This window comes from Herpailurus yagouaroundi, unplaced genomic scaffold (genome assembly GCF_014898765.1).
Source record: "Herpailurus yagouaroundi ecotype Mexico unplaced genomic scaffold, PumYag 190, whole genome shotgun sequence".
Taxonomy (NCBI): Eukaryota; Metazoa; Chordata; class Mammalia; order Carnivora; family Felidae; genus Herpailurus; species Herpailurus yagouaroundi.
Window position 1 is genome coordinate 23,808,489 of NW_024412421.1, and position 17,078 is coordinate 23,825,566.

At 40.0% G+C, this 17,078-nt stretch overlaps 1 protein-coding gene across 2 annotated transcripts in view; it reads left to right on the forward strand.

The window, feature by feature from the left end:
- Window positions 1-5: 5 nt before the first annotated feature.
- The window catches only part of PHLPP2 (PH domain and leucine rich repeat protein phosphatase 2), a 78,908-nt gene continuing 61,835 nt past the window's right edge, over window positions 6-17,078 (forward strand). The window contains exons 1-2 of one of the 2 annotated variants that reach the window (XM_040443010.1): window positions 6-104; window positions 7,078-7,340. In XM_040443010.1, coding sequence (XP_040298944.1) covers window positions 6-104; window positions 7,078-7,340 — 362 coding nt within the window. Of the gene's footprint in view, window positions 105-829; window positions 960-7,077; window positions 7,341-17,078 lie in introns of those variants that run through there. The other variant, XM_040443011.1, reaches the window with a different exon arrangement.

Here is a 17,078-nt window from a genome sequence, read left to right on the forward strand (position 1 = left end):
GGCCGATGGGGGAGGTGGAGCCGGGGCCCGCGGGCCCGCTGGAGCCCCCGGAGCCGCCCGAAGCGCCCGCGAGCCGCCGGCCGGGCGGGATCCGGGTCCTGAAGGTGAGGTGGGAGGGCTGGGGAGGGAGCAAGGAAGGAGAGAGGCCGCCCCTGCCCCGCGCAGTGGCCGAGGCAGGCGGCGACCCCCGCGCCGCGTCAGCCCGCTTCGCTGCCCCGCTGCCCCGCAGTCTGTCTAGGGGCGCCGCGGACCCCGCAGAGGCCTCCGCGACTGGCCCCCGCCGAGGCCTCGGTCGCCTCTGTCTCCCCTCGACTGCCCATCCCTGGCCGCGCGCCACCCGCCTCGCAGGCCCACGCCTTCGGTCCGGCGTCCGCCCAGCCGCCGCCGCCCACCCGGCTCCTTCAGGACCCGGGGGCCCGCCTCGGCCTTCCTCGGCCTCGCTGGGGGCCGGGGGCCGGTCGCCCGTGGCCCGAGAGCAGGGCTGTAAGTACGCAGGGCTTTCTCCCCGGACACCTGAAGACATCACCCCAGCGGGAGGATGGCGGCGGTGATTGGCCGGGCGCTGCGGTGTGCTCCGGGCTGTGCTGGGTGGAGCGGGCTGACTCTGCCCCCGGGGCTCACCACCGAAGTTAGGACCCGGCTTGCGCTCCGAGGCGCAGGCCTACATGCTCGACCTGCCTGCCTGGAGAGAGAATCCCCGGAGGATCTTAATCTCCGGGAATCTCTGGTCTCGTTGCAGCGGGGAGGAGGGGTTTGGCAGAACGGGCATTCCTGTTTTGGGAGTGGGGCTAACAATCCAGGGAGACGGCGATGGGGGAGCAGTTATGCAACAGGCATCTAGCAGGATTTTGGGGCAGGAATTGAGGGGAGTAGGAGGAAAATGAAAGCAGATGCAAGCAAGGCGGAGAGTGGAGACTTGAAGGGGATGACAAGAAGTTTAAATGCACAAGAGATGTAAGGTCGGGAGGCAACAGTAAAGATGGTTTAAAGGAGGGGTTGTGGGAAATTAACTGGATGGAGTTTTCTACTGGCCTCTGAAATAGTTGGAGAGAAATTTTTCTGTAGGTCAAATATATAAGCTAGATGTCCTTCTGGAGGTGGAATAGAATTCTTTCTAGAGTTCTAGAAGAGGAAATCGGCAGAATTTAAAACTTGCCAGCGAGATGGGAGAGAAAAGAAAATTTAGAGGATTTGATGTCTTTAAAAATACTGTGCAAAACAGTGAAAATACTTAAAGTTAAAAATGCATTAATAGTTGTTAATTGGGATTAAGGGTGAGCATTGTATTATTGAGATTTTTTTGTAGGACACTACAAAGGTGAGAACAATGAAAAAAATGATAGACGTAAAGTATCTGGTGAATCCATCCATGAAATATAAACTAGAACTCTGTAGAATATGAAACACTTTTTTTTCTGCTACTACCTCCCGGTCTTAGTGCAGTGACTTAAAGAAATAACTTTTCATAGTTTACCTTTACTTCTGCATAAACCTTGTACGTACTATTTTAACTTAACCTTAAGTCTTAAGTATAATTACTTTAAGGTATTTATTTACTTTAAGGCATTTAAGGCATAATTACTTTTAGACATTTATTTAAAACTATAAGGTCACCAAGTGTAAATTGTGAATGAAGAAAAGTTCTGCCCTGGCTTATCAGGAAATGGCAGGTCTTAGAGATAGGTAATGCCCTCTGGCCTAGAAGATAAACAACCTTGGCTTTTTTTATAGCAACTTTTTGTTGGGGAGGGAGTGAATTATGAGAGGGGAGGAATTGAGAGAAAGGAGGCTCTTGATTCAAGGGTCCTACCTTCCTGCACTTCCAGGAAGTGATCCTATTTACCACTGGTTCCCTGGGGTTCCAGTCTGGGGACCATTAGAAAGATTCCAGAAATTGATTTTGATTATAGTGCTGAGTTGGTGGGAGGCTGACAGTGTCTAATGCCCTTGCATCTCTTGCTTTATTGCATACGGTCAACATTTTAAATAATCCTTGTAAATTAATGGGATCATCAGTGGTGAATAGGTGCTGTGTGTTCTGCATACAGAAGTTTCTTTAAGTAGCTGAGTAGTTGAATTTTGTGTCAAGTGAAACTGGACAAGAATCTATAGGTAGAAGAAAGTCATAGTCTCCTACCTGTTCTTCTCTAAAGAACCTTTGGAAAAGGCTAATTATTCTTTTTTTGTAATGCCTTTATTATAGTTAATGCCTAATTGTGAGCATCATTATTGTCTAATATAGATCTTCATAAAAAAGGCTAGTATAGCTAAGCTAGTATAATTTAGCCAGGTTAGATCTAGGTCCATCTGTATGGGATATTGGAAAGTTTGATTCAAAACTCTTCTCCCAGATTTATTTAGCAAATTGCTAATTAGAATGTACCTGTTTACTGTTGTTGGAATATAAATATGATACTGGTAATTGGTAATACTCATAAGATTATTGGGAGTACCTTTGAAGCATCATTTTCCAGATGTTTCCTACAACTTTGGGATTATTGTTTTACTCAGACTGTACAAGATAAGAAGTTAGTTACAACTGGACAGTGAGTGCCATGAGATCCGTTTTTGTCAGAACTAGCTTCAAGTTTTTATCCAAATAATGTGTGTATGTGGTTCTTAAAAATCCGTGAATACCAAAATGAGTTTAATGAACTGAAATATTCTTCCTATCCTTATCTCATCCCACCCTTTCCAAAATATTCCTTAACATATATATTCCTGGAGACGAGGCTATATTGTTTTAAAGTTTTGAACCGGGGAGTATATCTCCTACCTTAGAGAATTTCACATTCTAATAGAACTCAGTGCATAGGGAGAGTTACCTGACCAGACTCATGTTTTTACCATGCATATATTAGAGCTAATTGTATGTGGGCATTTAATATTTTATCACCTTTGAACGGATACAGCCCTCATAGGTTATTTTCCTTTTTAGAGAGTTAAAAGCTTAAAGTAGGTACTTAATTCATGGCTTATTCTAAAGACTTGTGCTTTCTAGAAATACATTTAAATCTTAAATGTGCTCTTTTATACTTGTCTGATGTGAGAGGTAATTATAGTTCTGTTCCCTTTTAGAAAAGTTTGTCTACAGTTTTTATTTAAGAATAAGGAAAGCAATAGAATGTTCTTAATCTAGCAATTTCAGTGGAAAAGTGATTCTAAAAGCTGAAAATGTATCAGAGGACAGTACTGGCCTTCAGCAGTTATCTGATGATTTACACAGTGGAGAAGAAAGCACAGGTAATTCAGCAATAGCTAATAACAGCTGAACAGTCCATCTAGATTTGTTGCTAGAAGGCTATACTTGTTTGGTATCTAGGCCTTTTAAATGCCCATTGAGCAGGTTTAAGAGAATGATATCTACTCAAGTTCTAATTCAGCAGTTTATAGGGTGTAATATGTCATATATGTAGGAAACACATTCTTTGACCAACAACACATGTGTTCAGCAAAGTTCTTAAAGAATGTAGTCTTTTTTTTTTTTTTTTTGGTACAAAAAGGTGTTTTTATTAAAGCACAGGGACATGACCCCTAGGCAAAAGGAGCTGCCAGGAATTTATAGTCTTGATACAAATATATAAACATTTAAAAATGTCTTTAAAAATCCTCACAGAAGAAAAATCATGGATGGACTAAAATAATAACTTCCTGGGGTTTCTCTTGACTTTTTTAAGATTGATGAGATCATTGGGCCTTATATGACCTTAAAAAGTTTTTTAAAAGAAGCTTTTTGGTGGTTGTGTGGAATAGTATCCACTTGCTCTCTCCAGTGAGCTAAATTTCTCTCCACTTGGTGCAGAACACAGAGCTTCCTTGTAAAGATGTTACTGTACCATATAGAATACTATTTTTTTTTAATCACCTTGATTTTTTTTAATGTTTTTATTTTCTTGTGTGGGGGGAGGGGCAGAGAGAGAGAGGGAGACACAGAATCCAAAGCAGGCTCTGGGCTCTGAACTGTCAGCACAGAGCCTGAACTCATGGACTGTGAGATCATCACCTGAGCCAAAGTCGGATGCTTAACCGACTGAGCCACCCAGGCGCCCCTAGAATGCTGTTTTTATTTTATTTTTTTTATTAAAAAAAAATTTTTTTTAACGTTTATTTATTTTTGAGACAGAGAGAGACAGAGCATGAATGGGGGAGGGGCAGAGAGAGAGGGAGACACAGAACCAGAAGCAGGCCCCAGGCTCTGAGCCATCAGCCCAGAGCACCACGCGGGGCTTGAACTCACGGTCCGCGAGATCGTGACCTGAGCTGAAGTCGGACGCCCAACCGACTGAGCCACCCAGGCGCCCTCTAGAATGCTGTTTTTAAACATTTTTTTTTTCAACGTTTATTTATTTTTGGGACAGAGAGAGATAATGCATGTACGGGGGGGGGGCAGAGAGAGAGGGAGACACAGAATCGGAAACAGGCTCCAGGCTCTGAGCCATCAGCCCAGAGCCCGACGCGGGGCTCGAACTCGCGGACCGCGAGATCGTGACCTGGCTGAAGTCGGACGCTTAACCGACTGCGCCACCCAGGCGCCTTTTTAGATGGACCAGTTGTTAATCTTTCCCAGAGACTAAAAAATAAGGAATATTTGGAATTAATCAGTGGTTAAAATTACTTGGTGATACAAGTATGATGGCCTTTGTCTTTGTAAAATAAGTGCTTGAAAGCCCTTTGTTAATTCTGAGATGTTCAGCTTTGAGAAAATGCTCTTGTTGAGAAGAGAGAGACCTAGTTCCCACTTGTAGCAGGGGTTTATCCTACTTATCTAAAGTTAGAATCAGTAATAATCCTCATGGTCTTAAATAGCTATATTCAAATCCTTAATATCTGTAAAACAGTTGATTTACTTGTCATCCTTGAACAATGAAGCCATTCTCATATTTTTCTTTCTTCCTCCCTGGGAATACCTTTTTGCTTCTCCTTCCATTTATTTATTTGTTTGTTTGTTTGTTGATTGATTGATTGAGAGAGAGAGAGAACGTTCACACACGTGTTGGTGAGGGAAAGGGAGGTAGAGAATTCCAAGCAGGCTGTGTGCTGTCAGCGCGGAGCCTGACATGGGGCTCATTCTCATGAACCTTGAGATCATGACCTGAGCTGAAATCGAGAGTCCATCGCTTAACCGACTGAGCCATTCAAGTGCCCATCCTTTATCAGCTTTAGAAATTGAACCTTAGGTGCCACATTTGTCCTCAAATATTTAATATTGGTAATTACAAAAATAATATTTGCTTATTTATAGGTATTTCTGATTTCCAATGAGGAATAGTAACAAAAGTGCTTTATTTACTTTCTGGTTGGCAAAAAGATTTTAGTTCTCTGTAAAAAAGGAGATGTTCCCCCCTCCGCCCCAAGCTTATTCAACTTCTTGCCAGAGCAAATTGGGCTAAAGTATAGACTGGCAATACATTTCTGTGATGTCAGTTCAGTTCTGAATGCATCAGTTTGCCACTCAGGTATTAAGGCACCATAATAGATTCTCAGTATAGAAGAGAGGAAGAAATATCAAATACATTATTAAAACCCATTGTGATCCCCATAGTAATAGATGCATATTCAAGGTGAAGAGGTTCTGCTGTGGAGAGAGTAGAGTCGCTAATTTTAGGTATGCAGAGAGATTGGGGATGGGAAAATAGAAGGCTCCGTAGAGAACACAGGGTGACAAATGAGTAGAGTTTTCAAGCCTATCTCATCAGAGAGACAAGGTGAAGGACCTTTCAGACAAGTCACACAATTAAGGAATCGTGACATGTTTGGGAGTTATAGGTAGCTGGATATGACTGAAACAGTAACAGGTAATGGAGACTGACACTAGAGAGGTATGGCAGTGTAAGCCTTAGTGAAAATGCCTTTATATTAAAAGGAATAGAAATGGCCCATCATAAAAAAGAATAGGTAAATACTGATCTTTAGAACCTTGTCATATTATTGCTGTAGCAGTTGTTTTTGCTTTGAGGTAACCACAATGTGTGTGAATTTCACATACCTAAATTATCAAATGCAACAGTAATTTTTTTGAGAACATGATTAGAATATAAAAACCATTTGTACAATATTCTATACTTATTTAGGATGTGAGGCAGAGGGTCAGGACCCTAGAGAAGCTCTCAATTTGCATTATAGAGACATGTCCAAAAACATCTAATGCAGCATTGTTTATAACAGTGAGAAATTAGAAACAAACTAAATGCCATCAACAGGAGAATGGATATATTGCAATGTATTCATATAATGGGATATATTCAAATGAATGAGCTGGGTGTATTAGCATGACCAATATTGACCCTTCCCCCCCCCCCGCAAAAATGGCAGGGTAAAACATAAGTATTTTAGCATTTACAGTTCTAAATCATGTAAAATAAAATTTCATTTATAGATATATACATATATGGCAGACAGAAAAATGCATGGAATGGTGAATACCAAATACAATAGAGTGTTTATGCGGAGAGAGGGAAGGAAATGGAATTGATGGGGTATCAGGTAGCTTCAGCAGTATATGTAAGAATATGTTGTATGTATGTTCTTTAGAATAAGGATCTGAAGGGGTTCCTGGGTGGCGCAGTCGGTTGAGCGTCCGACTTCAGCCAGGTCACGATCTCGCGGTCTGTGAGTTCGAGGCCCGCGTCAGGCTCTGGGCTGATGGCTCGGAGCCTGGAGCCTGTTTCCGATTCTGTGTCTCCCTCTCTCTCTGCCCCTCCCCTGTTCATGCTCTGTCTCTCTCTGTCCCAAAAATAAATAAAAACGTTGAAAAAAAATTTAGAATAAGGATCTGAAATAAATATGACAAAATGTTAAATTTTATGAAAGGTGGGTAATAGGTGCACAGATAATTCTTGACATTTTTCTGAAAACATAAGAAAAAGAAAGGGTCAGAGAAGCTAATGGACAGAGTCCCGAACAGCTAGCAGGAGAGAAAACCATTTTCCAGCTTAGGAATGGGCATGGTGGATGTGGAAAGCCCCAAGAGAGGAGGTGTTTGGTGAATGTAGAGTGGAAGGGTGGGGTGAAGACTGAATGTGGCTAACTCAGCCAGACATTATAGCTAATGATTTCTTTCTTCTTGATGTTTTTTAGAGAAATATGAAACGCAATGGGAGCAGAACTTGTTTGAATAGGAGAAGTAGGTTTGGTTCTCGAGAAAGAGACTGGCTGAGAGAAGATGTGAAGAGAGGTTGTGTTTACCTTTATGGAGCAGACACGACTACTGCCTCTACAACCGCCTCTGCCTCCTCTGACTTACATCTCGTCCTGTGTACAGTGGAGACCCCCGCGTCGGAAATCTGTGCTGGAGAGGGAAGGGAAAGTCTGTATCTACAGCTTCATGGGGACCTAGTCAGGTATGGTCTGAGTTTTACCACTCTGATGTAAGTCATTACTCTTTGTGATGGGAAGTGGGCTCTAGGATTTTCATTGTGTTTAGAACTGATGTTGATTGTGGGGTCACTAGGCTTGAAGTAAGATTTGTCCTTGGAATGCTGACATTATGATTCCTGAATTTAAAAGCCATCAGGGAAGGAAAATGTGATGGTTACTTCATTTGGATTACACCATGGGTCAGATATCTAAATTTAAATATTTTAAAGTTATTTAAAAAAATAATACATGTAAATATAATGAAATTGAAATGTGTAGAAAGAAATAGAGAAGTATATATGCTCATGCATAAATATGTGTCTCTCTGTATAAATTTTATTTTATAATTATTTTTAAAAAAAATTTTAAGTGGGGGCGCCTGGGTGGCGCAGTCGGTTGAGCGTCCGACTTCAGCCAGGTCACGATCTCGCCGTCTGTGAGTTCGAGCCCCACGTCAGGCTCTGGGCTGATGGCTCGGAGCCTGGAGCCTGTTTCCGATTCTGTGTCTCCCTCTCTCTCTGCCCCTCCCCCGTTCATGCTCTGTCTCTCTCTGTCCCAAAAATAAATAAACGTTGAAAAAAAAATTTTAAGTAATCTCTACACCCAACATGGGGCTCGAACTCATACCTCCTAGATCAAGAGTTGCATGCTCTACCGACTGAGCCAGCCAGGCACCCCTGTATATAAATTTTAAAACTAATGGTGCTATATCCAGCACACTACTGACTGGAAATCTCTTATAGATCTTTCTGTATTAATATTTATATAATTTACATTTATTTAATGGGTGTATAATAGTCCATTTTATGAGTCTACCATCATTTTAGCCAATCTTTTTTTTTTTTTTTTAATTTTAAGTAGGCTTCACACCCAACGTGGGGCTTGAACTCACCACCCTGAGATCAAGAGTGGCATACTCTACCAACTGAGCCACAAAGGTGCCCCAGCCAATCTCCTATTAATGGACATTCAGATAGTTACTACTTTTTACTTCTACAAGCAGTGTTGCAGTAAATATTCTTTTACCTATGATATTTCTCCCATGTGGAGGTAATCTCTAGGATAAACTCCTGGAAGTAGAATTGCTGGGCCAAAGGATATATGCATTTACCGTTTTTTTGTTTTGCTTTTTTGTATGTAGACTTTGTGCCCAGCACAGAACCCAGTGCAGGGCTTGAACTCATGACCCTGAGATTGAGATCAAGAGTCGGATGCTTAACTGACTGAGCCACCCAGGTGTCCCTGTGCATTTATAATTTTGATATATATTGTCAGATATCTCTTCATAGAAGTTAAACTTTGACAAATAATAATAAAAATATGCCTATTTTCCCCTTTCTCCAGATCATGTTAGGATTAAATTTTATATGTAAATATAAATACATACTCAAGCATGTGAGCACATACTTGCTTGTGAATAGACCTGATTGTCAACACTTTTTAAATTAGAGAATCATAAAGTCAGCATTCCAAGGACAAATCTGTTTTCAAGCCTAATGACTTAGATTTTTGCAAATCTGGTAGGAATTTTGTTATTTTGTCATTTTAATTTTCATTTATCTTAATGAGTGAAGTTGAGCATATTTTTATAGATTCAAATGCCATTTGTGTTCTTTAGAATTTTTTATATAAATGTGAAAAAGTATTCTCATAGTAGTCTTATACTGTGTTTATGAACTCTTTGCTTCAATTAAAAAAAAATGGCTGGTTCTTTGAATTAGACATCAAATAAGAGCTTAAATGCCTTACCATTCTCCTTCTCTCCTCCCTCCCTGTAACAAATGTCTTGAAACAGAAGTTAGAGCTGTAGATTTAGAGTGAGCGGCTCGTGAAAGTGAGAAAGGAAGCTCCCACTTACTCCTCAACATGTGGTAATAATAGTAACACCTTTAGTTGAGCTAAAAATTGATGTCACTTAAAAAGTCTAAACTGAAGTTTACTATGTGCTTCTTTTAGGGTTTGGACTAATTCCTGAAAAAGTAGATTAGCATGTGAATGTTTTCCTTGTTCACCAGTTAACTAAATTTCCTAAATCCATTTGCAAAACGTAAGGATCAGACTGGGTGATCCTTAGGCTTTTCTAAATCTTAACACCGATTCCGATCTAATTATATCAGGTGCAAAGCCTTGACCTACATTATAGCTGGTAGTGATTGATGGAGTTCATGTATTTAAGCATAAGACTTACTCATTTGTATACTAATGTGTATGTGTGCAGAGATACAGAAAAGTGGAGAAACTCTGAATTGGCTTGCTGCTACTAGCTGTGTAGTTAAGAATCCAAATGTGAAATAACTTGTGAATCTAAACTACTTAAAATGGAAAGTTTGTCTTTTTTTTTTTTTTTTTAGCCCTGTGGCCTTGATAATTTTGTAATGAAATAGGTCTTCGTAGATCTAATTGATTAGAAAATAATGAAAACACTATTGAATTGCCATTTGAAAAGAATGAATATATTTCAATTCCTGGAGTAGGAGCTCGAGAAGTTTAATTCAGCCAGAGAATGATGATGGTGGTGATGATGGTGGATTTTTGCTAACATTGACTGCTTGTTTTGCCAGTCACTGTGCTTAGTGCTTAACGCTCCTATTCTCATTAAATCCTCACAGTAACTCCAAGGGAAGTAGCATCCTTTCTTTCAGATGAGGAAGAGTGAGGCTTTGCCGGAGGTCCTGGAACCTGTTCAAAGTCAGGTACTGCCAGGCAGTTGGAATGCCTCAGTCATTCAAAGTAGGTCGTGGACTTCATTCTTCACCCAGTCCCTCCTGGAGGGGAAGTGGTGCTGCGTCCCTTACTCAGTTTTACTATATAAGCATACTTATTTAAAGATTTTTTTTAGATCTCTTATTCAACTGTTAATTGCTTGAATTCAGTCTTGTGTTATCTAATCACACGAATAGGTACATTCTAATAGCCTGTAAGATAGTTGACAATCTAAGGCATTATTTTTATTCTTTTTTATTTTTGCTATTTACTGGTGTAACACAGTCATTGTAGAAATTTAGGAAGATGAAAAAGTATAAAGAGAAATAATAATATTCAATGCTTATGCTTTTTGTAGATTACCTCATTTAATTTTCACAATGATCTTGTGAGGTAAATGTTATTTTCATTTGGGAAAATGAGGCTTAAGGTTAAGAATCTCACGTAAGATCACTTGTGGAGTATTTCAGTCAGATGGGGGTTCTCTAAATGTGGGGTGCTCCATTTGAATGGAGGCCACCTGTGCATGCGGTGAAAGAATTCACCCAAGGCAGAGCAAGGGAGAGAAGTTTCTAGACTCAATGTAAGGTAGCAGAGGGCAGAACAGCAAAGGAGAGATGGCCTGACATGAGGTGATGGTGAGGGGCTATAGTTATAGGGTGGAATGAGGGAATACAGGGACAAATGGAATTTTCCCTTTTTTGGTAATCTTAAGAACTGCCTGGTTGTAAGTAGCCCATTGGTCGGTTAGAGCCTATGGCTTAATGAGCCTGTTGGAGTCCAGTGCGGTGGTTCCTGTGGGCCCTTTTACCTTGCTCAGGTTTCCAGTGCTTAAGACTGTTGCCTAAAAGCCGCCTCTACATAACTGAGCTAATAAGAGGAGCTGGAATTTGAACTCCAGCATTCTGACACCAGGTCCCATATTTTGACTTCCCACACCAACATTTTTCTTCAGGTCTTTTTCAAAGTAAATGTGCGTAATTTTTAAAAATTACTTATTTGGGCCCATACCATATATTCAGTTTTGTTTACTGCATTCTTCAGTTAATTTCCTGTGTCATTAAAAATTCCTTAGACATCAGTTTTAATTGCTACAGAAGATTCCATTTTCTGGAAATACTATAACTTGTTTAAAAATTGAGTAATAATAGGCAATAATGATTTAGAGCTTTGATTCTAGAACAAGAGTGTGTGGGTTCAAATCCTGGCTCTGACCGTCACTATGCAAGTTATATAATGCTCTATGCCTTAGTTTACTAATGTATAAAATGGAGAATGATTATATTTACACTATAGAGCGGTCATGATGAAAATTACACGTTATAAAGATCAAGTGAATTAATACTTGCTAAGTAGTGCTTTTTAAAATCTAATGTTCACGGCGGGGAGCTTGTTAAAATACATATTCTAGTGCTCGCTTCAGCAGCACATATCCTAAAATAAAGATTCTGATTCAGAAGGTTGGGTGGGGCCTGAGATTCTGCATGAAGCTCCTAAGAGATGTGCTTCACTTGGAGTGTCAAGAAGTAAAGTGCTTACCTTGATGTCTGGCACCCAGTAAGTCCGCAGTGTTACCTATTTGGGTTGTTTCAAATCACTCAACTCTTCAAAGTGGTGTTGTGATGACTGAATCTTAGCTCATGAATCGCTATATTGTTGCTCTCCCTGGGCTCCGTGCTAGAAATGGGATTACTGGGACGAAAATTACCTCATGTTTTTTCTAAGTCACCCATGACTTTTTCTTTCCGTACTCTTTTTCAGTCATGGACTTGTCACTTCAGTGAGACTGAGGATTATTTATTTATAGAATTGTAGTACTTTGAGGAAACTGAAAGAGATCATCTACTAGGGAAACAAAGTTTTCCAAACTTAATGACCCCTTGCCCTTTCCATTGGGGCAGGGTTTGCTGGTTGTCACATCCAATAGAGAGTTACCAGCATGTAGGGAGCAAGGGCCAGAGAGGCTTAATGTCCTCAATGTGTGGGATAGACTTGTACAACAAAAAATGGCCTTGCCCGAAAGGCCAGTAACTTGCCAGTGGGAATAACCGAGACCATTTCTCTTTGTTTCATAAATGTGAAACAGAGGCCTGGAGAGGGTCAGTTGATAGCACATTCCCACCACCACCTGGTGTCCCAGTCCATTGCTCTTACATGATAATGTTTGCTTTGTCTTTTAAAAAAATTATTTATTTATTTTTTTAAAGTTTATTTATTTTGAGAGAGAGAATGCACATGTGTGCAAGGCAGGAGAGGGACAGAGAGGAGAGACAGAATCCCAAGCAGCCTCTGTACCATCAACGCTGAGCCCAATGTGGGGCCTGCACCCACGAACTGTGAGATTATAACCTGAGCTGAGATCAGGAGCTTGACTGACTGCACCACCCAGGTGCCCTTATTTCTTTCTTTCTTTATTTGTTTGTTTGTTTATTTATTTATTTTGAGAGAGAGCACACATGATTTGGGGAGGGTCATATAGAGGGGGAGAGAGAGAATCCCATGCTGACAGTGTGGAATCCGACGTGGAGATCCCACAAACAGTGAGATCATGACCTGAGCTGCCAAAATCAAGAGTCGGACACTCAACCAGCTGAGCCACCCAGGCGCCCTGGTTTGTCTTTTTTCAATTGAACTGTTTAAGTGATTACTGACTCACTAGTGAAGTTTAGTGTAATCATTGCCTTCTGCCTGAAAAGTTATAACGACATCATACGTGACAAAGTGAAGTGCCCCTTGGCTCATGGTCATATATTTACTTTTATTCTTAGTCATCAAAATGAGTAAGATTTCTGTGTTTGATAGACTATCTCTTAAGATAAGCTTGGAGACAGTAAGGTGTTTATAACAGAAAATACCCTTGGGTTTTGGGATACTGCATTCTAATTACCTTTTGTCATTGACTTGCTGAGTGACTTCATGCAGGTCACTAAAATCTTTACCATATTTTGATGTTATAAAAGTAGAGTGAACAATCCTGTTTTAGGATGCATACTGAACTGATTACCATTGAGGAAGGAAAAAGAGATTAATTTTGTTTTGTGCTTCATATTTCTGTGCTATTTTAAAACTTAATGTATTATACACTAAGTAAATAGTTTTTGTTAATTTTGTTTTTACATGTTTCTTTAATGTTTATTTTCAAGAGAAAGAGTGCAAGCGGGGGAGGGGCAGAGAGAGAGTGGGGCAGAGGATCTGAAGTGGACTTTGTTGTGACAGCAGCGAGCCCGATGCCAGGCTTGAACTCACTAACCGCGAGATCATGACCGGAGTTGAAGTCAGACGCTCAACCAACTGAGCCACCCAGCCACCCCTGTTTTTTACATCTTAGTACTTCTGAAATCAGCTTGTATTTTATGGTTGTTGATGGGTTGTGGTTTAATTGGCAGTTTGTTTTTTGTTTCTTAATGGTTATTACAATACCATCTGGTTTTCTGGAAATACAATTCTGATACTAACTACCTAGACTTTTCACAGACTACACAAGTTAAAGGGCATGGTCCCCAACAAGACTGCCCTTCAGATTCTAGCTACACTTCTGACCAGGTTGGATACAAATTTGGGGGTTCCCATGATCCTTTTAGGTTCACTAATTCACTAGAATGAGTCAGACTCAAGAACTGTACTTATGATTAGTTTTAGTCTAAAGGATACATATTAAGACTAACCAAATGAGGCGATACATAGGGTGAGGTCTGAGTGGGTCATGAATGTAGAACTTCCATGCCCTCTCCCCGTGTCACCCTCTCAGCACATGAGTGTGTTCACCCACCAGGAAGGTCCATGGAACTTCGGTACAGATTATATTGGCGTTTCTTGGGTAGGCTTGATTGATTCATTGACCACATGCTTGGCATTCAGTCTCTAGCCCTCTCTTCCTTCCCCATAGTCAGGCTGGCTCCAAACGCCAACCTTCTCTTCACTTGGTTGGTCTTTATCGTGACCAGCCCCCATCTTGAGTCATCTCATCTGTTAGAGGTAATGCCAGGGGCTCATGAATGACAAGACACTTCTATTATTCAGGAAATTCCAAGGGTTTAGAATCTCCCCTCAGGAATCATAGACAAAGACTAGTGTAAGATTCTGTATTATATAACGATTCACACAAAATAGTGTATCTTTCAAATGATGGTGGATTAGACTGATAGAATACAATTATTTTCAAACATAACTTTTGAATTTTTTTGTATACATTAACATATGAAGTGTTTTGAGCTCTCTTCTGCGTAAGTTATTTTAACTATATAAAATAGTGTGGTTTACCGAAAAAAAGCTAGGCTTTGTAATGTGTTAGCTTCGTAAAATGTTAAACACTTTCAGCATAGTGTCAGGCATGGAGCAGACATTCAGGCAAGTATTGTTGTTGTTTGTATTATCTGTATTGTTGATCTTAACATTTACAGATTTTACCTTTATAGGTGGCCAGAGATTGAGTTTTAATCTCAATTTGAGGTAGAGAATGCTGCTGTGCTTTGTTAAGGTTTTTGATAAAATGTTTTATTCCCTGTATTATATTTTAATAATGTGTACTTTTGCCTCCTACTATTAACTAGAATCCTTGTGAAATGATTGATACATGGAATGAAGCGTTCTCTTCTCTTACATGTGTCTTACCTACGGGCACCGTTTAGAATAACTGTTGGCTGCTACTCCTGGCTAAGAGCTGTAAATGTCTGTTGATAGCATTGTGGTATTAGTTGGGTGGTTTGGAGAGAAATAATCACATATATTCAGATTTACAAGAACCATAGTAGCTCCTAGAGCCTTAGAAGCAAACTAAAACTTAGTCTTACTGTCTTTCCTTCAAGCAGAAGCCGAAGTATTTCAAATGCTGAACAGAACCTTTCACTGCCAATATTACTCTCTCCTACACCTGATTTAGCAGTATATAATTTTCCTTTGATTTGTGAGAGATTTAACAAATAGCTAAGTACCAACCTGTTCAAGTTTTGGAACTTTGAAACACAAAATTGATCAGTAAGCATATTACACATTTCCCTCCCATCATACTCTCTACTTTCTTAAGCAGATGAGTTTAATGAGTAAATGGAATTAGTCCCTCATTTTAGTTGTTTTTGCAGTTCTTAAAATACTTCTTGTTTACTCATTTATGCTAAGTTAATAAGAGCAGATGTTGAGATTCTCTTGATTTTTTTTCCCTCCTACCAAGGAAAATACTTTCCTTAGGTGGAAATGTATATAGAGGGTTTAAAAATCTACAGAGCCCTTTTAGGAAGGAAATTTGATCGTGTAAAATATGTCAGAATTAGGATGTTACCATTTCTCTTGGTTTTCTAGACAGAAATTGAAAAATTGAGCTAGTAGATTTAGCCTGAAAGTATTATTTCTTGGTCCTGGCTATGCGATCATTATATGGAATTATGATACTTAAGTACATTGAGCTCTGTATCTGGAAATAATAGCAGGATTCAGGTAGAATTTGCATTATATTAGGAAGATGTCTTGGTACCTCACAGACTCTTGGGTTCTAAAAGACTCTAAAGATCATCTGGCCCCACTTGATTCTTTTAGGAGACTCTTATCTAAATTATCTGTGACAGATGGCTCTCTAGCTCTCCATAAGCTATTTTGAGAGGCAGTGTGTTTCACTATTGGTATTTCTCATTATTAAAGTTCTTCCTCATTTTTGATCCAGGCTTACCTGTGTAATTTCTCCTTGTTCCTAGTCCTATTCTTTGGAGTGATCCAGAGTAAGTCTAATCCTTCTTGACACTGGAAGATAGAGATAGCTTGTTATACCCTTGTTATGCCCAAGTTAATCCTTTAGTGTTCAGATTACATGGCTAGTTAACCCCTCCAGGATATAGCTAATTAGAAGTCCCTCTTAAAATACACCCTCCTTAGAAGAATTCTACCATTATACTGGGAAAATGGCTAATATTGCCATACCCCTTTGTGAATTTTTATTTTGACTGGAGATTAGTTGTAACTGACGTTTTTATTCTGAAAAGTTTATGTTCTATTTCTCTTAAATTCAGTATTTAGTTATCATTGAGGGTTTTAGTTCTTTGGTCCTTCCTCCTGTAGTAGTTCTGAGTTTATGGATAAAAGTCTGCACTGTGCAGTCAGGAGGGGCCAGGTGGTCGTTTTATTTTTGTGTTTTTGTGCTCATCAGGATGATTTCCATACCTAAATTATTGTTTTTGTGGAATGTTCCAATTGGATGGGGTTGGATGAGGGCCAGAGGTACCGGTGGTGAAAGAATTCACCGAAGGCAAAACAAAAGAGGTAAAAAGTTCGTTGACTACACCGTAAGGGAGCAGCAGTCAGGAAAGCGAAGGAAAAACTGTCTGCCACGAGGGAGTGGTGAGGGGCTATAGTTACAGGGTGGGATGAGGGAATACAGGGACATATGGAATTTTCCCTTTTTTGGTAATCTTAAGAACTGTGCCTGGTTGTAAGTGACCCATTGGTTGGTTAGGGTGTATGCTTAATGAGCCTTTTTGCATCAATTCTGTGTCCGTAGTCACCTGGGGCCCTAAAGCCTTGCTCAAGTTTCTGTTGCTCAAGCCTGTTACCTAAAAGCAGCCTCTACAATTCTGGTTGTTGTTTACATTCAGCTTGGTAGTATTAGTATTTTATGTTATTTTGACCTAAATCTTACTCCCAACAGTATTTTCTCCTTCTTTAACCATAAAACATAGATGTCCTTTGTATCTTTTTGCAGTGATGGGAGTGTATCATGTTTCTTCTAATTAATATAATTCTTTTTTTTTTTTTAATTTTTTTTTTTTAACGTTTATTTACTTTTGAGACAGAGAGAGACAGAGGATGAACGGGGGAGGGTCAGAGAGAGAGAGGGAGACACAGAATCTGAAACAGGCTCCAGGCTCTGAGCTGTCAGCACAGAGCCTGACGCGGGGCTTGAACTCACGAGCCGTGAGATCATGACCTGAGCCGAAGTCAGACACTTAACCGACTGAGCCACCCAGGCGCCCCTAATTAATACAATTCTTAAGTTTTCTTTTCTTTTTCTTTTTCTTTTTTCTTTTAAAGATTTT